We start from the raw sequence: 21,736 nt of genomic DNA, 5'->3' as shown, positions 1-21,736 counted from the left end.
TAATCGCATTTTTTTTTTCTGTAATTAATCGAGATTAAAAACATTGGAGTTTTTTTTAAAAAAGGCACTTTCTCTTGAGAAAGAAAAAGGGCAGGTGTTCAAGCCCCCTTTTATGTCTATGTGTGCACGTGCCTGCTGGCCTTCATTCATAAAAAGATGCCATTATACAAATATTTAAATATACTGTCTTTAAGTTGTTTTTACATTAAAGGGATAGTTCACCCAAAAATGATAATAATGTCATTTATTACTCACCCTCATGTCGTTCCTCACCCGTAAGACATTTGTTCATCTTCGGAACACAAATTAAGATATTGTTGATTAAATTCGATGGCTCAGTGAGGCCTCCATTGAGAGCAAAGATATTGAAATGGGTTTGACACAGGGCCGTAACCACCATAGACATTGAGGGGGACAAGTCCCCCCCAATAATTAGAAATGTCCAAATTGTCCCCCCCAATATTTGAAATTCTTGCACTGGTCTGCTGCACTTCATTACAGCACTCTGCATGTTGTTAGGATGACAAAAAGTTCACTTTGAAATAAACTTTTGCTGATAATTTACTCACCCCCATGTCATCCAAGATGTCCATGTCTTTCTTTCTTCAGTCAAAAAAAAATTAAGGTTTTTGATGAAAACATTCCAGGATTTTTCTCCATATAATGGACTTCAATGGACACCAAACGGTTCAAGGTCCAAATTACAGTTTCAGTGCAGCTTCAAAGGGCTTTAAACGATACCAGACGAGGAATAAGGGTCTTATCTAGCGAAACAATTGGTCATTTTCGAAAAAAATACAACTGTATGTGCTTTATATAAAAAACATTCGCCTTCTAAGTGCCTCCGCCAAAACCGCATTTCTGTATGTCCTACGCCTTCCCTATTCAACTTACGGAAAAAATGTAACTGGCGCTGCGTTCGTTCCAAATAAACATCCTGTTTAACACTTACCTGCCTGCCTCCGTCTGTGTGCCTGACACTTACCTTATACTATTTATTCATCAGTGTTGGTGATATTCGTACAGTTTTTTTCTATGTTAAGTAAAGTAGGACAGTATTTGTGTTTGTCAAACATTTTTGAGAGCTAAATAGGCCAACTTGGTTCAAATTCCTAAAAACTTGGCTCGTGGGATAATGACCATGGGAAAATGTGGTCCCATTGCCAAAGCAGTTGAGAACCACTGATTTAAAATTGTCTCGTTTAGCTTCAGGGCAACTAAATCATTACTCCAGGATTTTTAAAAAATATCTTTAGAACGTATGATATTCCATCCCTCTCAGTTCCCATGTTGTCTTTAGCTCTTCACTATCATGGCAAAACTATTTGACATTGTGTTGGATGAGATGTAGGAGGCAGCTGCATGATTTTTCAGTTGTGCCCATCAGTTTTTCCACCTTCTCCAACCACCATGATGTGAAAATATACATGTAGCACTATTACTTCCCCTTTAGCTTAGTCAAACTCGCAACCAACCAAGCAGAAAGTGTCCGACTTCACGTCTCTGTTTTCAGGTCCTCCCCACCTGCACGCGGCTACTCTTGGCGATCGGTTGCATCCAGCCGCAGCGAGTATGAGGTCTCTGCGGAACAAAAGTGGGCGTTTCTGTATTTGTGGGTGTTTTCAAACTGGTGGGTGTTCATATATCATGCAATGAAAATGATCCCCTTCACCCGACCCCACCCCTAAACCCTACCCACGCTCTGACGTGGGCAAATCAGGTAACGCTCTAAAAAAACGCCCCTCTGTTTATGGCCTCGCCCATCAATCATTAATGTCCTGCAGAGACCTGTACTTGGGCCGCAGCCGATGTCGAACACACCTTTAATGATTAATGGGTATGTTTTGGGCGTAACGTGCAATAAACCAATCAGAGTCTCATCTCCCATTCCCTTTAAAAGCCAGCTGCGCTCGTGCAGTGGTGGAATTTGTAAGTGGAAAAACTGAACTCTTCTATACTTCTAGTAAGGAAACGGATCCATCTACGTGAGACCATCTACGTGTAAAACCGAATTCCACCAAAGCAGTTTTATCTTTATGCACACAATAATAAAATTTTACATTGTAATCCTTTTATTTGAAATATTTGGCATGTTTGTGTGCTGCTGCGCGTCCCTGTGTGTGTAATAAGCAGAGTGTACGCGCGTTGTGCACCCACATATAGGCGCATATTATTAACGCGCTAATAACAAAACAAATATTGCGCCGTTGACTTGAGACCAGGGGCCTGTTTCATAAAACAAGTTTACCAAATAAGCTAGGCTTATTTATGTTAGTCTGATTATTTTGAACCAAATCAACTGACAATAAATCAGACTTACTGAAATAAACCTGGATTATTTGGTAAACTTGTTTTATGGAACAGACCCCTGGTTTCAGTTGCCTCAAAATAGTGACGCGCCAACAATGCGCCTGAACACATCTCATTTTCAGACCAGCACACCCATGGGCGCAAATGCGTTTGCCATTTTCAACGTGGCGCAGGAAGTGAAAATGATAACTGGGTCAGGCTGAAACTAGCAAAAAACACTTGCGTCGCGGCTGTATGATAGGGCCCCATGTCTTCATTAATTACAACTTCCTTCATGTTGTAATCTTCAATATTGTAATCTTATATTACTTGCATTCAAAGTAGTAATGCAAGTAACTAGCAAAACAGCGAGCATGCACACATACGTGCAAATCGATTGAGAAGTTACTTTAAAATTCTGCCTATATGTTGTTGGAGGATATGAGCTGTGGGTAAATGAAATCCTATATGTAACCCAAGTAACACCATTTTTTTTTAAATAAAAATATTACCAGTAATTGGATTAAGAAAAAAAAAATGTAAATAATGGTTATGGTAGAGATATATGCTTTTTGTGCCACATACCAGCATGAAGAGGAAGCTGGAGGTGTGGCTGTGGAAACCACAGTCTGTAATATGAGCCAAAGCAAAAGTGAAAGCATCTCAGAGCACCTATATTCATGTCAAAGCTCAACACAACAAACGGATTAAAGATGGAGAACTACCAGTACGCTGTGTTTTTTGAGGCAAATACTCTCTCTGATGTGGAAGTTAAACAAATACACAAATACTTTAGCATCAAGAGAAGATCAGGCGGAGGACAGTGTGAGATCAACAAAGTGGGTGACAACACCTACAACATAAGTTTTGTAAACGAAGAAGGTAAGTGTTTTTTGTTATTGCAGTTTTTTTTGCACCTTGTTTCAATCCGTGCTATACTTTTATCTCACTTAAGCTTGTCAAAACAACTGTAATAATAATAATATTCAATTTATAATTATGACATTTATACTCATCAACATGCATTTGTATTCAAAGCTCAGGAAAGAGTACTTGACCGAAAGGATCATGTCATCAATATATCCGGACAAGAAGAGATCCGTGTTTCATTAAGACGTGACAATGTTCCTGAAAGCAGCAAACAACCTGAAGCATCTGCTAATCAGGTATGTGGCACAGTCATAAAACAAACAGATTTTTTAGCTTAGATTTATTTACCTGCACTACCTTGTATTCTGCTAATACAATGTAGTCAAATCTCTTTTTCCAGAAGCCCAGAGAGAGACTAACTCTCTGCGTAGTTAAAGTAAATACCATTAAAGTATTTCTCGGAACTCACCTGCTATGCTTGACAATAAGGTTGGCCTGTGTGTAATATTGACAAAAAAAAAAAGAAATATTGATAATATTGATAATATTGAAATATTTATAAAAGTGACAAATTAATGGCCCATAGCTGCATCTTTAAATTGATTTGCGGACATTTTAACCTTTTATACAGAATTTTTTTTTCTTATCTTATTAGATGTAGGCATAATCTTTTATGTCAAAATTGTACAATAAATTCAATCAGAAATATCATTATTTTGTTAATGGTGATGACCAATTCACAAACGAATCTGTCTTTTAAACCGGTTCTGTTTAGTTTATAAACCAGTGCACCAAATCAGACTGAATCATCTTTCACATATTGTGAAATATTATTACAATTTAAAATTATGGTTTTCTATTTTAATATACTTTAAAATATATTTTTTTTTCTGTGATGCAAAGCTGAATTGTCAGCATCATTACTCCAGTCTTCAGTGTCACATGATCCTTCAGAAATCATTGTAATATGCTGATTTATAATCAATGTTTTATTATCACAGTTGTGCTGCTTAATATTATTTTATAACCTGTGATACTTTTTCAGGATTCTTTGATGAATAAAAAGTTTTAAAAAAAAATATATATATATATATATCAGCATTTATTTAAAATTGAAATCTTTTGTAACAATATACACTACCATTCAAAAGTTTGGGGTCAGTAATTTTTTTTCTTTCTTTTTTTTTTTTTAAAGAAATTAATACTTTTATTCAGCACAGATGTGTTAAATTGATAAAAAGTGATAGTAAAGATTTATATAGTTAGAAAAGATTTATATTTTGAATAAATGCTGTTCTTTTTAACCTTTTATTCATCAATGAATCCTGAAAAAAATATCACAGGTTCCAAAAAAATATTAAGCAACACAACTGTTTACAACATTGATAATAACTGAGTATCAAATCACCATATTAGAATGATTTCTGAAGGATCATGTGACACTGAAGACTGGGAATGCTGACAATTCAGCTTTGCATCACAGAAATAAATTATATTTTAAAGTATATTAAAATAGAAAACCATAATTTTAAATTGTAATAATATTTCACAATATTATTGTTTTTTCTGTATTTATTATGAAATAAACGCAGCCTTAATGAGCCTAAGAGACTTCGTTCAAAAACATTAAAAACAGTAATGTTTCCAAACTTTTGACTGGTAGTGTATGATCCCATGATGCAATTTCAGAACTCAAGTTTGTCCAACAGTACAACTGAAAACATATAGACATATCCAATACGCTGAGAATTGTCTGCCAATGGTTTCATAAAAGGAGAGCTAAATACAGATGTCCTTTGCTGAAAAGCATAAAGGATAACAAATAAAGTACACTGAACTGAGGAAACATGCTTGAACCGAGCAGTTGACTTGAATGAGGGGGGCAAAATTAAAAGTTTTTTTTATTGTTATGTAAAAATTTGTTTATTAAGACTAGTTCATTCACTTTATATGCATTAGTCTTCTGCGTTTCACATCACTATTGGGTGTACATGATGTCATTGTGTAATTATGTACATAAACTGGTGAATCTGTATTTTGATTTGGTTCATTGAAATGAACTGTCCGAAAGAACCAGTTTGTGGAAATGAATCAGACTTCTCATTACTAATTGTTAAGCTCTGATTAATTAATTTCACTTGTCTTGCATTTTCATTATGAAGAATTATCACTTGTTCTTTTTTTTAGGAATGTGCAAGTGCTAAAAGTATGGAGAAAGTTTTTAAACTGGACTATTATCTATTACGCTATCTCAGTGAATGTAAAAAGGCGAATTCAGACTTGGAGAAACAACTCTCTGGGCTTTCCAGCACCTTCAAGATCCACATTGACTCTGAAGAGGTTGTGGTGGCGAGGGACCCGGCAGCTGAAGACGTTTGTCCCCTGAAGAAATGGGAATTTGCGGTCGACCAAGTGTTCGAGACTCTAAAGTCACGCTATAATATCTACTTTGAGGTTGATAGGAAAAAATCTGAAATTTTGGAAGACCACCATTGCCTCTCTGGTGACAACTTAAAAATCTATTGTGAAGAAGAGACGTTTTTAGCCGTCGTGGTTGGAGAGCGGAAACAAGTTGATAAAATTTTAAAATTTGTAAGCGGCTTGCATGATCAACAGCAGATTCAACAAGAGTGTCGAGTGTCTGAGAAGCAATTTGTCCTCATCAAAGAGAAGTTTGAGTCATACATAAAGTCTGATTTACCTACGCTTAAGATCACACAGAAAAAAACGGACGTTCTCCTTTTGAAGGGTCCTGAGGAAGAGGTCCGTGCAGGTGAAAAAGAGCTTTTAAACTTAGCAAAAGAAATCAAAGAGAAGAGTATCCCATCACACCGTCCTCTTATGACCTTCTTAGAATCAAGTGACGGTATACAGCATTTCGAAAACCGATTTCAACAGAGCCTCCGCAGCCCGGTTATGCTCGAGACTTCAGGTTCAGACCTCCTTCTGTTGAGTTTGTCTGATGGAGCGCTACAGGAGGCGGCCGCTGCCGTGCAGAGAGACCTGTGTTTGGAGACCGTGCACCTGAAAAACACTCAGAAGTCAGCTGCGTTTAATACGCTGAAGGAGGATTTGAGTGAAGCAGTCAAGCAAGGCCAATCGTGACAGTGTTAAAGTGGAGCTTAAATACCTGGATGAATCAAGTTCTGACCCCAAAGTGCAAATGGTGGGCTACATTACTGAAGTTAATAGGCTGAAGAACATCGTGCAGGAATACAAAAGAAACCATCAGAACCATCATGACTCCCTGCCTCTTCCCAGACCAGAAATGGCAGACAACTTCCCTGAAATCTTGTCGATGGCTGGTGTAAAGAAGAGCAATGTGGAAATAAAGCCAACAAGATTTCCTTCCCCATGCATCCACCTCACGGGACCTCGTCGTGAAGTTGAGAGTTTGAAGGACAGCCTTGAGTCATTTCTTCAGAGTCTTGTCACTAAACAATTTGAGGTGAAAGGACCTGGAGTTCAAAATTTTTTTCAAACTGATGGTGCAGAGACTTTGAAATTAGTGAAGAATTCTTGTATGGTTTGCATACTGCCCATTGATGATGGGCGTAATAGAGGTAACATGCCCATATACATGAATACAAGTTCTCAGAGCTTGCCATTTGCTGCAGCTGCTGCATCTGCCCAACACTCTCTGGACTTTGAGATACACATTAAAGTTGTGGTTGGTGGTCTTGAGCAACAAAAGGTAAGGCTGACAAACTTATCTTTTTATCTTTATTTCAAAATACTTTGCCTTATAGGGATACTCCACCCAAAATTTTTAATTCTTTCATTATCTTCTCACCCTCATGCCGTCCCAAATGTAATGACTTACTTTATTTAGCTAAAGAAGATCTTTAGAAAAATAATCCACCTCTGTGAGTACATTTTATGCAAGTGTACAGTACCCACCAAAGTTGACGCTTCAAAAACCAAACTAAACGAACACAGTGGTAATCCATATGACCCCAGTTGTTGAATCAATTTCTTTTGAAGCAAAACAATAGGTGTGTTTGTGGAAAAATACTAATATTTTAAACTTTCTTTTAAGTATAAACCATTGCTTCCATCATGAGTTCCTGAGTATGAGTTCATGAGTTCAGCTTGTTGTGGAGCTTGTGCAAGAAGTGACACAGAAGCACAGAGGACCATCACTTCCTTAAACGGATAGTTCAACCAAAAATGAAAATTCTGTCATTAATTACTCGCCCTCATTTCATTCCAAACGAAATCTGTACTCCCACTTTCAAATTCAAACACTTCCGTTTGCTTTCAAATGCTTCCATGCGTTGATCATTGTAGCCAATCACAGACATATCCGATGAGCCGTGAACACAATGGCCAATCAGAGGTGTTTACGAATCCGCTCAAAGCATCACATTTTTAAAATTTCAGTACCGATAGGTACCGAAGTAGGTACTTTTGACAACTCTACAAGAGACGTGGAAATCTGACAGCATTCTGTCCCTCCATAGACTGCCTTCACAACTACCACTTTGACACTTCAAAAGATTCATAAAGAGATTGTAATTATTGTATTGTTATACTTATAATTATAATATTTATACTGTAAGTATTTTAGAACTAAGGGGTACTTATACTATTATGATAGACAACAATCTTACGTTTGGTAGCAATTTAGTGAGAAAGTGCACTGTGCACTGTTGTTTCAAGGCAGGTAGTGCTTGTTACACTCTTGTTTCATGTAGTTACAGGGTAATAAAAAGTAATAAAAGTAATAAAAAAAAGCCTGCAAACAATCTGATATCACTTTATTTGAAAAACAACTTATTTCAAAACAGATTTAAAGTTACAACACTTCTTATTTGTTTCTCTTGCTTGGCTTCCTCCTCCTCTTGTTCCTCTTCTTCTTTTTCTTTCTTTCCACTGATGAATCTTAAGAGGGAATCCCATGTCATTTACTATTCTGTATTAAAAGAAAATACAGTACACCCGAAAATGTGCTCACCGTTTAGTTATCTTTTACCCTCATGCCATCTGAGATGTATACGACTTTCCTTCTTAAGATGAACACACAGGTTTTTAGAAAAATAAATAATCTCTGGGAATGCTTTATGCAAGCTCATGCGTTCCTAAAAGTCGAAGCGTCAAACAGCACATACAGCAATAACTACAGTAATCCATATGACCCCAATGGATGAACCAATGTCTTCTGAAGTGAAACGATACATATTTGTAAGAAAAATACCAAATATTTTAACATTTTAAAACAAGAAATGAAACAAGAGGCGGAGGAAGCCAAGCAAGAGAAACAACAACAACAACAACAACAACAAAAGGGACAAAACCTGTTACTTTCTGTCAGGACTTTAGAATTTGAAATGAAAAGTTGATTTTAAAAAATGAATAAATGAATAATAAGTGTTGTAGACCTGTTTTTAATTAAGTTGTTTTTCAAATAAAGGTTTCGGAGATTGTTTGTGTGTTTTTTTTTTTTTTTTTTTCATTACTTACCCTGTAACTACATGAAACAAAAGTATATTTCCCAATGTATTAAAAAAGACTGCAATAGTTCTTTCTACTTGCCTTGAAACAACTTAATAAGTGCACTTTCTCACTAAATTGCTCCCAAACGTAAGATTGTTGTCTATCATAATAGTATAAGTACCCTTTAGTTCTAAAATACTTACAGTATAAATAATTTGTTATTTTCCTGGTTGTTACCCCTTTATTCCCAAGACTTAACATATTGTTCCCCTATACTTACACGTACTTACTTTATAGTACTATAATTATCGAAAGTTACACTGTAAATTCGTTGTAATTACGCAGTACTTTCCGGGCTGTAATCTAAAGCGTTACCCAATTTTGATACCATAACTAAAACTACAAGCCTAACTAATATAAATTTTACATATTATTAAAGACAAGTAACAGTAGTTTTCAGGTAGAGACATTGAATAATGTAATCACATCTGAAATAGCACTGGATAGTCTTCACGGTATAAATTATGTAAACAGATTAATCCTAATTAAAGATACAAAAGTTATTCAGTCAAGAGACTAGAGTTGTCAAAAGCACTGTTCGGTACCTAGTCGGTACTGAAATTTAAAAAATGTGACACTTTGAGCGCTGTTGAGCGGATTCGTAAACACCTCTGATTGGCCATTGTGTTCACACGCTCATCGGATATGTCTGTGATTGGCTACAATGATTAACACTGTAAAAACGTTGTAAATAGTCATCAATGAAGCTCTTCACCAATGCTTACACAGATACACACGGGAGCGTTGGAAAGCAGGCGCTTTCAAACGCTCCCGCTTTCAAATTCAAACACTTCCGTTTGCTTTCAAATGCTTCCATGCGTTGATCATTGTAGCCAATCACAGACATATCCGATGAGCCGTGAACACAATGGCCAATCAGAGGTGTTTTTGAATCCGCTCAAAGCATCACATTTTTAAAATTTCAGTACCGATAGGTACCGAAGTAGGTACTTTTGACAACTCTACAAGAGACGTGGTTGATTTTTTTTCTTTATGCTTTGTAATTTGATTAACATTAAAACACAGACAGCAGCAGGGATATTAGGCTGCTGTCACTTTAAGACATGCACGGATCCAATATATAGATACTGATACACATTGTCTTTCTCTACTTTTTATGATCACTTAAGTCATAACCAACTATATTTACTAGGATACTCACCAAGATGTGTATTTTTTGACATATTTTTTGTGAATTTGTCCATTCAGATGCAAGAAGACGTGAAAGAGTTTATGGCCCAGTTTCACAGACAGGGCTTAGCCTAAGCCAGGATTAAGCCTTAGTTCAATTAGTAAATATTTAAATATCTGTTATAAATGATCACTAGAAAAAAACATTACTGGTGTGCATCTTGATACAAAACAAAGACACTGACATATTTTAAGATATATCAGTGCAAGTTGCTTTCAGTTCAAACAGCTCAAACATGTATTTTAGTCTAGGACTAGCTTAAGCCTTATCTGTGAAACCGGGGGTATAACTTTTAAAGAATTATAACTTTTGGAGTAATGTTATTTACCTGACCATAAGATGATTAAAGTTTATGATCTTCTCGGGTCCATTGGGAAAAAGCACATTTATTTTAAATTACCTGAGACCCAAGGCCACTAATACCAAACCCGACCAGTGTCTGAGGCACTCGTCAAAGTTTTGCTTCAAAAGACAATGATTCATCAACTGGGGTCAAATGGATTACCGTTGTGTTCTTTTTGTGTGGTTCTTGAAGCATCAACTTTGGAGGTCTCGTGCAATTGCATTTTATGGACTCACACAGATAAATAATTTTCTAAAATATTTCATTTGTGCTCATCTAAAGAAAGAAAGTCTTAAACATTTGGGATGGTATGAGGGTGAGTAAATTAATTTTTCATTTTTTAGAGTGGAGTATCCCTTTAATGAGTAAAATAGACCAGTATTGATTCATTATACTTCTCAAGCAACATTACAAGTATTTATTTTTTTTTTTGTGATTTGCGTCATTAATACAGGCTGATGTGTTTGTTGCTCCGATGATAAACACAAACATGACCTCAACCTTGATTGGATCATCCCTGCTGAAAAAAGCAGGACAGCAGCTTCAGACTAACTTCAACAATACCAAGGGAAAACGCACACTTACGCCCGGAGATGTGCTGGAGGTGGATGCGACACCAGCGTTGGGATGTTCAAAGGTTTTCTTCGTAGAATGTGTGCCCAAAGGAAAAAACCACAACAGCGAAAAAGTAAGAGCAGTATGAAATTTAAAAAGGGTTAAGATGTGTTTTGATAAGAGACAAGATTGAATGGATGGAATTTACAGAAAAGATTTAGTAGTTTTGCCATCTATATAATATATTTTGTTTTAGGCACTTCGCTGCGGACTTGGCCGAGTTTTTGCACTATGTGAGCAGAATTCTTGGAGTTCAGTTGCGCTGCCAATAATCGGACCCGGCATAGTGCTGTCGATACCGGTCAAAGATGCCGTTAATATTCTTACTCATGAGATCTGCGAATTTTTATCTCGATCCACTGGTTGCCTGCAGACCATTTGTATCGCCATAATGCCTAATTACGCTCATTCTGAGGAAGTAAGCAATCTACATATTATACTCCCTCTTTGCAATGAAGTTTCTTGAAGCGATGTTTATTCCTAACCCTGTTTTGGAAATATTTTGCAGATGTTCCAGACAGTCTGTGCGGATCTGAGCGCAAAAATGGTGGACAACACAGGACAAGGCAAGAGATTCAAGAATTATATATTGCATTCATTGATCCTTGTTATTTTGAACCGCTCCCAACTTATCAAGTATATTAGAAAATATATAAGAGCAAAAAAATAATTACATGTAGTTATTACATGGGCATTAAATTGCATGAATATAAATTGTCATATAAATAATTATGAACATAAGTGGATCAAATATTCTTTTTTCATTAAACACTGGCAGCATTTTAACTTCTCACAACAAACACAAAAAATCTGCAAAAAGGATAAATGGTTTCTTACATCTCTACATCTTTCACTGTCACTACAGCTCTATTTCACTCACTGACCTCTGACCTTGATGAGATCATCATGCCAGTAGATAGGATTGAACTCCATCTAGTGTTTGGTGATATCACCAATGAGACTACTGAGGCCATCGTGAACACCACTGACTTTAAGGACTTCCAGACAAGTGGTATTCATGAAGATTTCTAAATAACCGAGCATTCTTGATATCAAATTAAACTATGCCAACCATAAGAGAGTGTTTGCTTTTGATCTGTCACAGGAGTGTGTAAAGACATCCTCACCAAGGCAGGACCTCATGTCCAGGGTCAACTGACAGGGGGTAAGAAAATAAACCACAGCCTCTTTTATAAAATTAGCTTTTGATTTATTATTATATTAAAAGAGTTTTCAAATACTGTATGTTTGAATGCAGTATAAAATGCCGTTGTGTGTAAATATCTTAAGTATTTTTGTCACAAAGTTTTATAGGATCAGTAGATTGAGCTATCCAAAATATTTTTTCTTAATTCTCTAGAAATTTTCTAACCCAAATAAAACAGAAGTTCATGCCTTAGACAAGAGCTAAAGAAACTACATACTCCAAAAAGCACAATTTTTGGATTAAAATTGTTACAAACTGGCTAGGTAGGTAGAGGATCCAAATGCAGGTTTTATTGAAAGGGGAATCCACACTCGAGGTCCAAAACAGGCAAACAGGCAGATATCCACAGGAAGGCAGTCCAAACAAACAACAAAGCAGAAACACACAGGCAGACAGGGAAATCCAGGAAACAGGCAAAGATCTAAAACCAAAAACACAGGAACAAATGATAGAAAATTCAGAATTGCAGTTGAACACTAGACAAGGCTTTGTAGGGAATGGATGAGTGAACCAGGCTTATATAGGCAAAGTGAAAAAGGCTAATAAGCTAAAGGTAATGAGATAACAAGGAGGCATGGTCCAATGAGTGTCCATGGTGACTAACAAGGGGAACAGCAGCAGGGAAACAAGAGATGAACACACAATAGAGTGGTGCAGGTATGACATCAGTTTGTAGGCCAAAACGCAGAAGCGAGTTAGCATTTTAGCACTTCCAGTTCCATCGTGCCGAAGTCAATGGGTTTTTTTAATGGGATTTTGGTTAAATGGCTGAAATAAGGTCTGTAGTGAACACAAGCTCAAGACACTTTCACGTTTTATTCTACGACATAAAATACATCAGTATTACCCCACTCGTGATTTTTTTTTAAGCTGTTATGTGTCTTGAAAAAGGTGGTTGCTAACAAGTGGCTAAATGGGACTACTCAGTCGGCAATATTAAACGTCATTACAACAAACAGGTGAGCTCAATCCGCTTTTACAGCCTCATTATGCTCGTAATTGTGCTCTCATAATCTAGTCTAACTCAAACGTTCTGGGAAAATGTTTTTAGATAAAAACTGAAGGATGGATGGACAAAATGTGTAAGTATCATAAACCTTTGTTGATCACAGAGCTTGTTTTTTGCAATAATCCAAAAGCCTATGAAAAAAATCTTATTGGGATTTTGTCGAGGGAACCAGTGCGATGCTAACTGCCTGTTGGCCTACAAAGTGATGTCATACCTGCACCACTCTATCATGGAGACACAGGGAACACAGACAGGGATTGTGACAAAAATATCCAAAAACCACATTATCCCAAATATTTCCAAAAATGTTTAAATCCAGAGAAATCCACTATTTTAACCAGTGTACCGGCCCATGTCATTGCGAAGCCTGCCAATAACGTCATATCCGCATTACCCTCGATTTCCACTTTTACTTCCATAGAAAACATGGAAACACCAAAGACGCTTTAATATAGTATGTGTTTTATTAGACAGTTGAGCAACTGTTTGGATACATTTATTGACAGAAAACAGAAAATTGTTATATAGCTCAACACGGTTAGTCTTAAATAATTGTTATAGCTCAACATGGTTAGTCTTATTGTTTGAATCTCTCGTTTTCTTGATTTACCGTGAATAACATATTTGTACCATGCCTAAGAGACAATGATATTTTGTCAAGCAGCATATCATAATCAGAAAGAGCTTTCTAGTAATAGTAATACAGCATTTTGTCCACCATACAATTATATTTTGCTCTCCATTTAGCAACACAAGTCAACCAGCTTTTATTAATGATAATCTAATATCGATCTAGCTTACTGCAGTGTGCAACAAGTGTCTCATACCAGACACCAAGCGAATGCACAGAGTAATGATATAAAATAACTTTCAACACACTCAAATGTATTACCCCACAATTTTAATCAAGTATTGTATTGTACTGTATGAGTACAATACAAGTTATGTTTGATTCTGTGTTGGAATAAATTTTAGTTGTCCACATGAACGGCCAGACCTAGGGTTTCCTTGCAGAACATTGCCCAGAGCATCACACTCCTCGTGCCATCACTTCCCTAGGTAAACAGCGCACACATACACAGCCATCCATGTGATGTAAAAGAAAACAGGACTCATCTGACCAAGCAACCTTCTATCACTGCTTGAAGGTCCTGTTCTGATACTCATCTGTCCGTTGTAGCATTCATGTGGACAACTAGATTTATTCCAACACAGAATCAAACATAACTTGTATGTAAGTTATGTTTGATTCTGAGAGCCTTGCCGTTTCAGAGATACTCTTCAGAGACCCAGTCGTCATGCCATAACAATTTGGCCCTTGTCAAAGTCATTCAGATCTTTATTTCTGCCCATTTTTCATACATCCATCACATTGATTACAAGAACTGATTGCTTACCATCTAATCTATCCAGATGTGACATGGCGTGAAGGCCAAGTATAGTAGCCCAGAATTTGTTACTGCATTTAACCCATCCAAGTTAGTGCACACACATTAGAAGTGAGTAGTGAACACACACACACACACACACACACAAACCAAGAGCAGTAGGCATCCATTGGCTGCAGCACCCGGGGAGTAATTGGGGGTTAGGTGCCTTTTTCAAGGGCACCTTAGTTGTGTGAACTGAGGGTGGAAAAGAGCGCTGGTAATTCACTCCCCCACCTACATTCTTCCTGCCTGTATTGAGAACCGGAAACCTTCGGGTTACTGACTTTCTAAACATTAGGCCACGACTGCCCCACATGTGTATGTGTGTGGTGTGCAAAATACGATTTATCTTTAGATAAAAGTGTCTACTAACTGCATAATTGTAAAAGGCAGCAATGATATGCCACATGTCATCTCACACTACCCCTTATATGTTCTCCAGCTCAGGTACCGAGTGGACAAATCTTTACAACCCCACCAGGAGGATTCCCATGTAAGACAATCATGCATGTGTGTGGAGAGAGGGACACCGGTGTTATCAAGACCTTGGCAAAAGAAATAGTGGTTCAATGTGAGCGCGGCCGCTACCAGTCTGTGGCCATTCCTGCTATCTGCGCTGGTCGGTAGCTTAATTTTTACTTATAATGCAAAATAATAAACCATTTGTCTTTTAAGACAGTTTGGTGTATGTTGATGTATTTTTTCCATTTGCTGGAAAAATTTTCTTGCAGGACAAGGAGGTTTGGATCCAAAAGTGGTGGCCAAGTCCATTCTAGAGGGAGTAAAGGATGGTGTTCAAGGAGCGAATCTTCAATATCTCAAAACTATTCGGATCATTCTACTGAAGATTAATGTTTTCCTGGAGTTTAAAGCGATGGCACAGCAAATCTTTGGTGGTAATACACAGTTGACAGGTGAGGATAAATCTGTGCCATGCAGAGGCAATAACATTTTTTATTAAATATGTCAATCTCATGCATTTAAATAAATATATTTTAGATTTTGTCACTGTTTTTACAGTGTTTTACAGTGAGACACTCATGATGTATTTTTGTAAGTCAACACAGACATTAGCATCACCCTGGTTCCCTTGACAAAAAGCCAATAGGATTTTTTTATTGGCTTTTGGATTATTGCTTAAAAAAATAAGCTCTGTGACCAACAAACATCTATGATTCAGATACACTTTTGGTTATTTATGATAATCTTCACAAATGAACACTACTTTTATGAATTTTGAAGCTTAAATACAATTGCCAGACTATAAACGCATTACGCCACCATCACATGACCTCAACATCGCCATCACACATCGTCTTTTCAGACTCTTCAGTCTTTATTTAAAAACATTTTTCCTGAAAATTTGAGTTAGAATAGTTAGAGCACAATTATAGAGGCTGCAAAAGTGAACTAGTCCGCAGATGAGTTTAAGGTAAAAGCTTTTAAATAAACACAAGGAAGTATTACTGATGTATTTTATGTCGTAATATAAAATTTGAAAATATTTTTAGCTTGTGTTATACCACAGACCTTATTTCAGGCATTTCATCACCAACTCATTTAAAAAAAAAACCTTGACTTCTGGACGATGGAACTGAAAGTGCTACAATGCTAACTCGTTTTCTGGTTTTGGCCTACAAAATACATCATCCCTGCATCACTCTATTCACAATATTGCACTTTCACCTTTTTCAGCTCCTGCACCACTTGTACCTACAAGCGTAACCTCCAGAGGGCGCAGTAGATCAACTAACTCATCCAGATCCCGATCACTTTCTGTACCACACTCTATTGACTTGAGTTCTCTAGTCACAGCTTTGCCAGTCACAGACAGCACAGCAGCATTTCTAGTCATCGGTCTCACCGATAAGGACGTCTCTGATGCCTGCAGAGAACTTCAGCGGGCGTATGACAGCCAGTGCTCCACACACTCCTTCCAGCCAGAGGAGACTGAACACCTTACTCAGGATGAGATGAACCAGCTGCGCTCTAAAATCAGTTCACTGCACCTGCAGCTGGAACGGATCAGCTCTGGAGGATTGGTAGTGACAGGGCTGAAGGATGATGTGAATGAGGTGTTCAGACTGATACAAGGTGCACTTCTCAGACAGGTGAGAAAGACAACATTACAAGGAAAAGAGTACTCTCTAGAGTCTAGACAATCACCTGTTGAGCAAATAATTGGCATACATAATAAATATGAAAAGAAAGAAACATTTTTTATTTCTCAAACTCTAAGGTAAGAGAGAAGGACCAGGCATCCCTCTCCACTCAAGTTACATGGTGCATTCTGGGACCACGGGGCGTTTGGCAGAAGGTTCCCATAGAGGTGAATTATAAGCTTGAGAGAAACGATGTGAAAGATGGAATTGTGGATGCACAGGGTGTGAAATGGACTGTGGATTTGAGAAACATGCAGGCCACAGCATGTGATTCACGACAGCAGGTGACGGCTCTCAAACGACTGGAGAACCTTTCAGGTGAAGACGCTTTCATAAAATATGAAAATAACCCTAATTATGACAAAATTTAGTTGTCCAGTTCAGAACCACTGATCTACATAATATGAAACATCCTTGATAATAATCAAATTAAATCAAAACCTTCACTATTGCATTTCAGATTTCTCTTTGCCCATCACTTGGGACAACATGAGTCAAAATGACCCCTTAAAGAAGATTGCTTTAGATCCACAATCTGCGGAGTACCAAATTGTGAAGGTGGACTTCAAGAAGACTGTCGCAAAAACAGTGCTTAAGGTTTGACACTCAACACCATCATAGTGTGATTTACATGACAAAAACCACCCCGAAGGATATAAAAACACACAGGCCCGGTTTCACAGACAGGGCCAGGATTAGGCCTTAGTTCAATTAGGGCATTTAAGTATCTTTTATAAACGTACCCTAGAAAAAAACATTAATGGTGTAGCAAATAAGCTCAAAATAAATATGATAATTAATCATAACTAGTTATAATTAATTATAAATATTTGGATCAGTTAATAAAATTAATGTAATAAAATTAATATTACAATCAATTAACCTGTTTAGCCAATGAACACTCAGTGTTAATTGTTTATTAATTCTAGGAAATGAACATTTCTCCTTCAGGTAGTCTCGGGTTCGGTACCCCGGTGCGCACCCGGGTTCGCATGACAGCATTCACATTTTTTAATGCGAACCGTGCCCCGTTTCGAACTAAACTGCCAGTGTGAAAGCCCCCTAACATTCACACACATACATGCATACAGTTTACCAAGGGAAAGTGAGAGCCGAAGCTGAATATAGGAAGCAAGAAGTTACAGCATTGTTTTCAATTCAGCAGATCAACAGCCTTGAGCAAACCATCAGTTTAGTTCTAACATGCCCTTCTTTAAAATGGGTAAGGATTCTTAATGTATCAAGTATTGAGACTAAGTTTGATACTTACATGTCTTGCCAATTTGAATTAAAACTGTCCTGATGCAATTTGTGGAGGCTCCTGTTGAATCTTTGCTGATATTGTCTTGATGAAAAAGAACCAGTTGGATTCAGAGGACCTTTGGTGAATGGAAGGTCCAGGCCGGAGCGATTTTAAAGGGTGAAGATGTCACACCCTCTTAAGGTGACTGAGCCAATAAGGAGCTTTCCCTTCGGAGGGAAACTTTTACGAGTCTTTGTTCTGTAGCAAGATATTAGCATTAGACATTGGATTGGATGTTTGAGAGATGAACCTTCTAGATTCTTAAAATACTAATGTGTCACAGAGTTAGTAACATGTAACATTAATTACCAAATAGGAAACGAAAGTTGGAGTCCATAGATACCAAACATGCTACCCATGTGATTTTAGTTAACTATAAATTTGCAACTCTGAAACATTAATACCAAAATAGTTCAAAAGAGAGAATTAATACATAGAATAAACCCTATAAAAGGAAAATCATGAGAGGGGAAAATTGGACACACGTTTATACATTTCTCATGCGGTTATATATAGAATATATAGGATTAAGAGGGTTTATTTGTCCTTCTCAGAAAGAATGAAGTCAGAGTCACAAATTCCTGACGGTCATAAGAAAGTTCTTATCAGTTTTCTTGTGTCCTGTAACAGGACACCTAGTTCTGTCTGTGTGTTAAGCTTCATTTGGGATGCTAGTTTCAGTTTAGGGGGATGGGTTCACAGAACTTTGAGAGAGTGAGTTTCTGGATTATTCATTAAATATAATGAATAACTGTGTGTCTGATTGGTCCAGACGCTACACTGGTGTGCATCTTGAGACAAAACAATGGCACAGACATATTTTAAGATATGTCAGTAAAAGTTGCTTTCAGTTAAAAACAGCTCAAACATGCATTTTAGTCCAGGACTAGCTTAAGACTTGTCTGTGAAACAGGGGGACAGTGTCTTAAATCATATCTAAACATGCCAAGTGTTGTGTTTCTGGGTTAAAGTTAGTCTACAGCAAGGCTAGATGACTGTACTAAACATCATCTATTTATAAATTTTGAAAGTGTTTCTCTAGTTACTGTCCCATGTTTTGATTTTGGCAGTACAGTCATTACCGTTTGCTTCTATGAAGAACAAGAGATGTGAATGTAAATCAAATATATTTATGACTATTTGTGTGCAAATGTTTTTCAATAGATCGAGCGCATCCAGAACATGAATCTTCGGCGGTTATATGAAGGACGTAAAAAAGAGCTGGAGAACAGAAATGGTCTCCCTGTGGGAGCAGGAGAGAAGATCCTTTATCACGGCACATCAGAGGCGTCCTGCTCATCTATCATGAAGTCAAACTTTAACCGCAATTTTGCTGGGCAAAATGGTAAATGTATTTTTTTTGTTTGTTTGTTTGTTTGTTTTAAGGTTCATTAATTTAAATATATAGTTCACTCAAAATTATGAATTCTGTCACTATTTGTTTGTGACCAAAATATATATTGCCATGGCAGATATTTGGCATTTTTAAATTATGTAGGTTGTTCTGTTTGGCCGATTAGTGTCATAAGTGAGACTTTTATTTTCTCAGCACTGATGCACTGTCAAGGTCCAAAAATGACAAAAAGCATCATAGTCCATATGACTGACTTATAGTCTTCTGAAGTCATGCAATAACTGTGGGAGGAACAAACCCAAATTTAGGATTCTGTTCATTGAACAGCAAGTCATGACAGAATTGTAATTTTTGGGTGAACATTATCTTTATTTCTTTGGATGAACTTCCTCTTTAATAATCTAGCCAACTGATCAGCCACTGATGATCTCATTGGTTGTTTATTTTAAAGACTAATCGATTAACTCATACTGGTGACTTTTTATTTATTCTCAGCCACCGTCTACGGTCATGGGACATACTTTGCTGTGAACGCCAGCTACTCTGCCAATCCTACCTATGCGGTTCCTGCAGCAGACGGGAATCAGCTCATGTTTGTGGCTCGTGTGCTTACGGGTCATTACGCTCAGGGTCAGGGGAACATGAGGACGCCCCCTGTTCGCATCGCACCTGACCAGTATTTTGACAGCGTGGTGGATAACGCCCAGAATCCCTCCATATTTGTGGTTTTCCACGACTGCCAGGCTTATCCAGACTACCTCATCACATTCAAATGAACTCCAACCAAAACCAACCTTGGTTTGTTCCCTGTAAAGTCAACCGGATGAGCTCTGGATGATTTATAAACCTTTACTATTTATGTAGTTACTTTGACATTTAGGCTAAATACAATCACCTTTTATAATCACCAAACCTTTTATTCAAAGGTTAGATTTATTTATCACATAGCAGATACCTCTTTAAGCTTTAAGTCTGCTCATTGGATGATAGCAAATGTTGAAATTCACAAAAACATATGACAGCAGAAAAAGTGCACATCATTTGACAAAGCTGTCTATAGTTTATAGAACAGTTGTGCAAATGAAATACTTCAGAGAATCACACAGTTACAGTTGTATAGTTATTGTGTGACTTGTGCAAAACACACAAGTGATATTTAGCTTCAGGGCGATCGATTCATCACTCCAGGATAAAAAAGAAAGGCTTTGCAATTTGTATTGGTCATATTCCAACTCTTCTTTCTCAGTTCCCATGTCTCCTTCAGGCTCCTCACTATCATGATGAAACCATTAAACGTTGTTCTGGATGAAATGGAAGAGTTTGCGCAATTTTGCCGTCACAGCAGTGCAATTCCCTAAAACATTAATTGGAAGCGCATGGATGAACCCAAGAAAACAGTCTATATTGTAACAGAAGAAATTGTTTTCTTGTATTTAACACAATTTCTATTTTTCTTTAATTTTCTGAAATTAATTTAGCTTATGAATCTGCAGAACGAACTGATCAACCTCTGTTTTATAGAGGTAATCTCCCATTGACTTGTAAGCTTTCAAAATGTCTACAATTCTAAATCCATCTAATGGCGATGATGGTTGTGATATTTGCATACTGAATTGTGATTGGTTTTTGCTTTCCTGTCTTTACAGCACTTATCACTAGCACTTTTTTTTCAAGTTGAGTCACTTGTTATACTGTACTTAAATGTACAAAAACAATAAAATCTTTATTGAGACTCATAAAATGAGTGTTAAAGGAGGTAGTTCATGCCAAAATGACAATTCTTCTCAAGCACCATAAAGCATCATAAAACTATCATAAAAGTGACTTGTGTGTATTATTCTGAAGTAATTATGAAGTCATACAATAGTTTTGTGTGACAAATTTAAGTTATTCACTGAAAATCTTAAACATGGCCAAAGTTTCAAGACACGATTTGGACGAATGACGGAGTATTTCTGTGCCAAATATACTCTTCCAAATCCTCATAAACATCGCGGTCTTTTTTTCCAAGTATGGGGCTGTGTGACATCAGAATGGTCGGAATTCCTTGTACGGGCACTTCTCCCGGAAGAGCGCGAGCGCACGTCGACCAGAGCGAGAGCAAGAGCCGCCCATTAAAGCGTGTTCGGCTTTACGGAAGTCATCAGCAGCGCTGCACAGGACTTGCTCAAGAAAGATTTGTCACTTTGTTTTTAGACCACGAAATCAACAATGTCACCAAAGAAGTGTGTTTTAAGAACACAGTGGAGCTAAGAGATTTGTGCTCAAGCATTGCATTGATGCGCTCTCGATATTTGTTATTAAAATAACCACAGAAACTGATAGTTTCAATCACTTTTTTATTGGTTAAAATGAATGGAGAATATCTCGTGTTTCTCCGTGGCTGCTCGAGCCCTCAGGATTGGCGCTTATGGTTTCATAAACAAGACCCGGGTCTACACTGGATTTGCAGATCGTTTGAAACTG

At 37.3% G+C, this 21,736-nt stretch overlaps 2 protein-coding genes across 2 annotated transcripts in view; both read left to right on the top strand.

Moving 5' to 3' along the window:
- The window catches only part of LOC127516718 (protein mono-ADP-ribosyltransferase PARP15), a 34,969-nt gene extending 13,958 nt beyond the window's left edge, over window positions 1-21,011 (top strand). Inside the window, exons 7-9 of the mRNA XM_051901571.1 lie at window positions 17,074-17,210; window positions 19,081-19,261; window positions 19,766-21,011. Of these exons, the coding sequence (XP_051757531.1) occupies window positions 17,074-17,210; window positions 19,081-19,261; window positions 19,766-20,046 (599 nt within the window). The 3' untranslated portion in view covers window positions 20,047-21,011. The remainder of the gene's footprint in view (window positions 1-17,073; window positions 17,211-19,080; window positions 19,262-19,765) is intronic.
- LOC127516723 (uncharacterized) lies at window positions 2,910-11,376 on the top strand. The gene is made up of 6 exons (XM_051901575.1): window positions 2,910-3,171; window positions 3,328-3,455; window positions 5,347-6,853; window positions 10,645-10,878; window positions 11,002-11,223; window positions 11,314-11,376. The coding sequence occupies exons 1-3, from the start codon at window positions 2,970-2,972 to the stop codon at window positions 6,262-6,264; spliced, it is 1,248 nt and encodes a 415-aa protein (XP_051757535.1). The 5' UTR covers window positions 2,910-2,969; the 3' UTR covers window positions 6,265-6,853; window positions 10,645-10,878; window positions 11,002-11,223; window positions 11,314-11,376.
- Window positions 21,012-21,736: the final 725 nt, after the last annotated feature.

The sequence above is a fragment of the Ctenopharyngodon idella genome, chromosome 7 (assembly GCF_019924925.1).
Source record: "Ctenopharyngodon idella isolate HZGC_01 chromosome 7, HZGC01, whole genome shotgun sequence".
Lineage (NCBI taxonomy): Eukaryota > Metazoa > Chordata > Actinopteri > Cypriniformes > Xenocyprididae > Ctenopharyngodon > Ctenopharyngodon idella.
The sequence above is the reverse complement of the archived record's forward strand: the minus strand, read 5'-3'. Positions and strand labels throughout refer to the sequence as shown.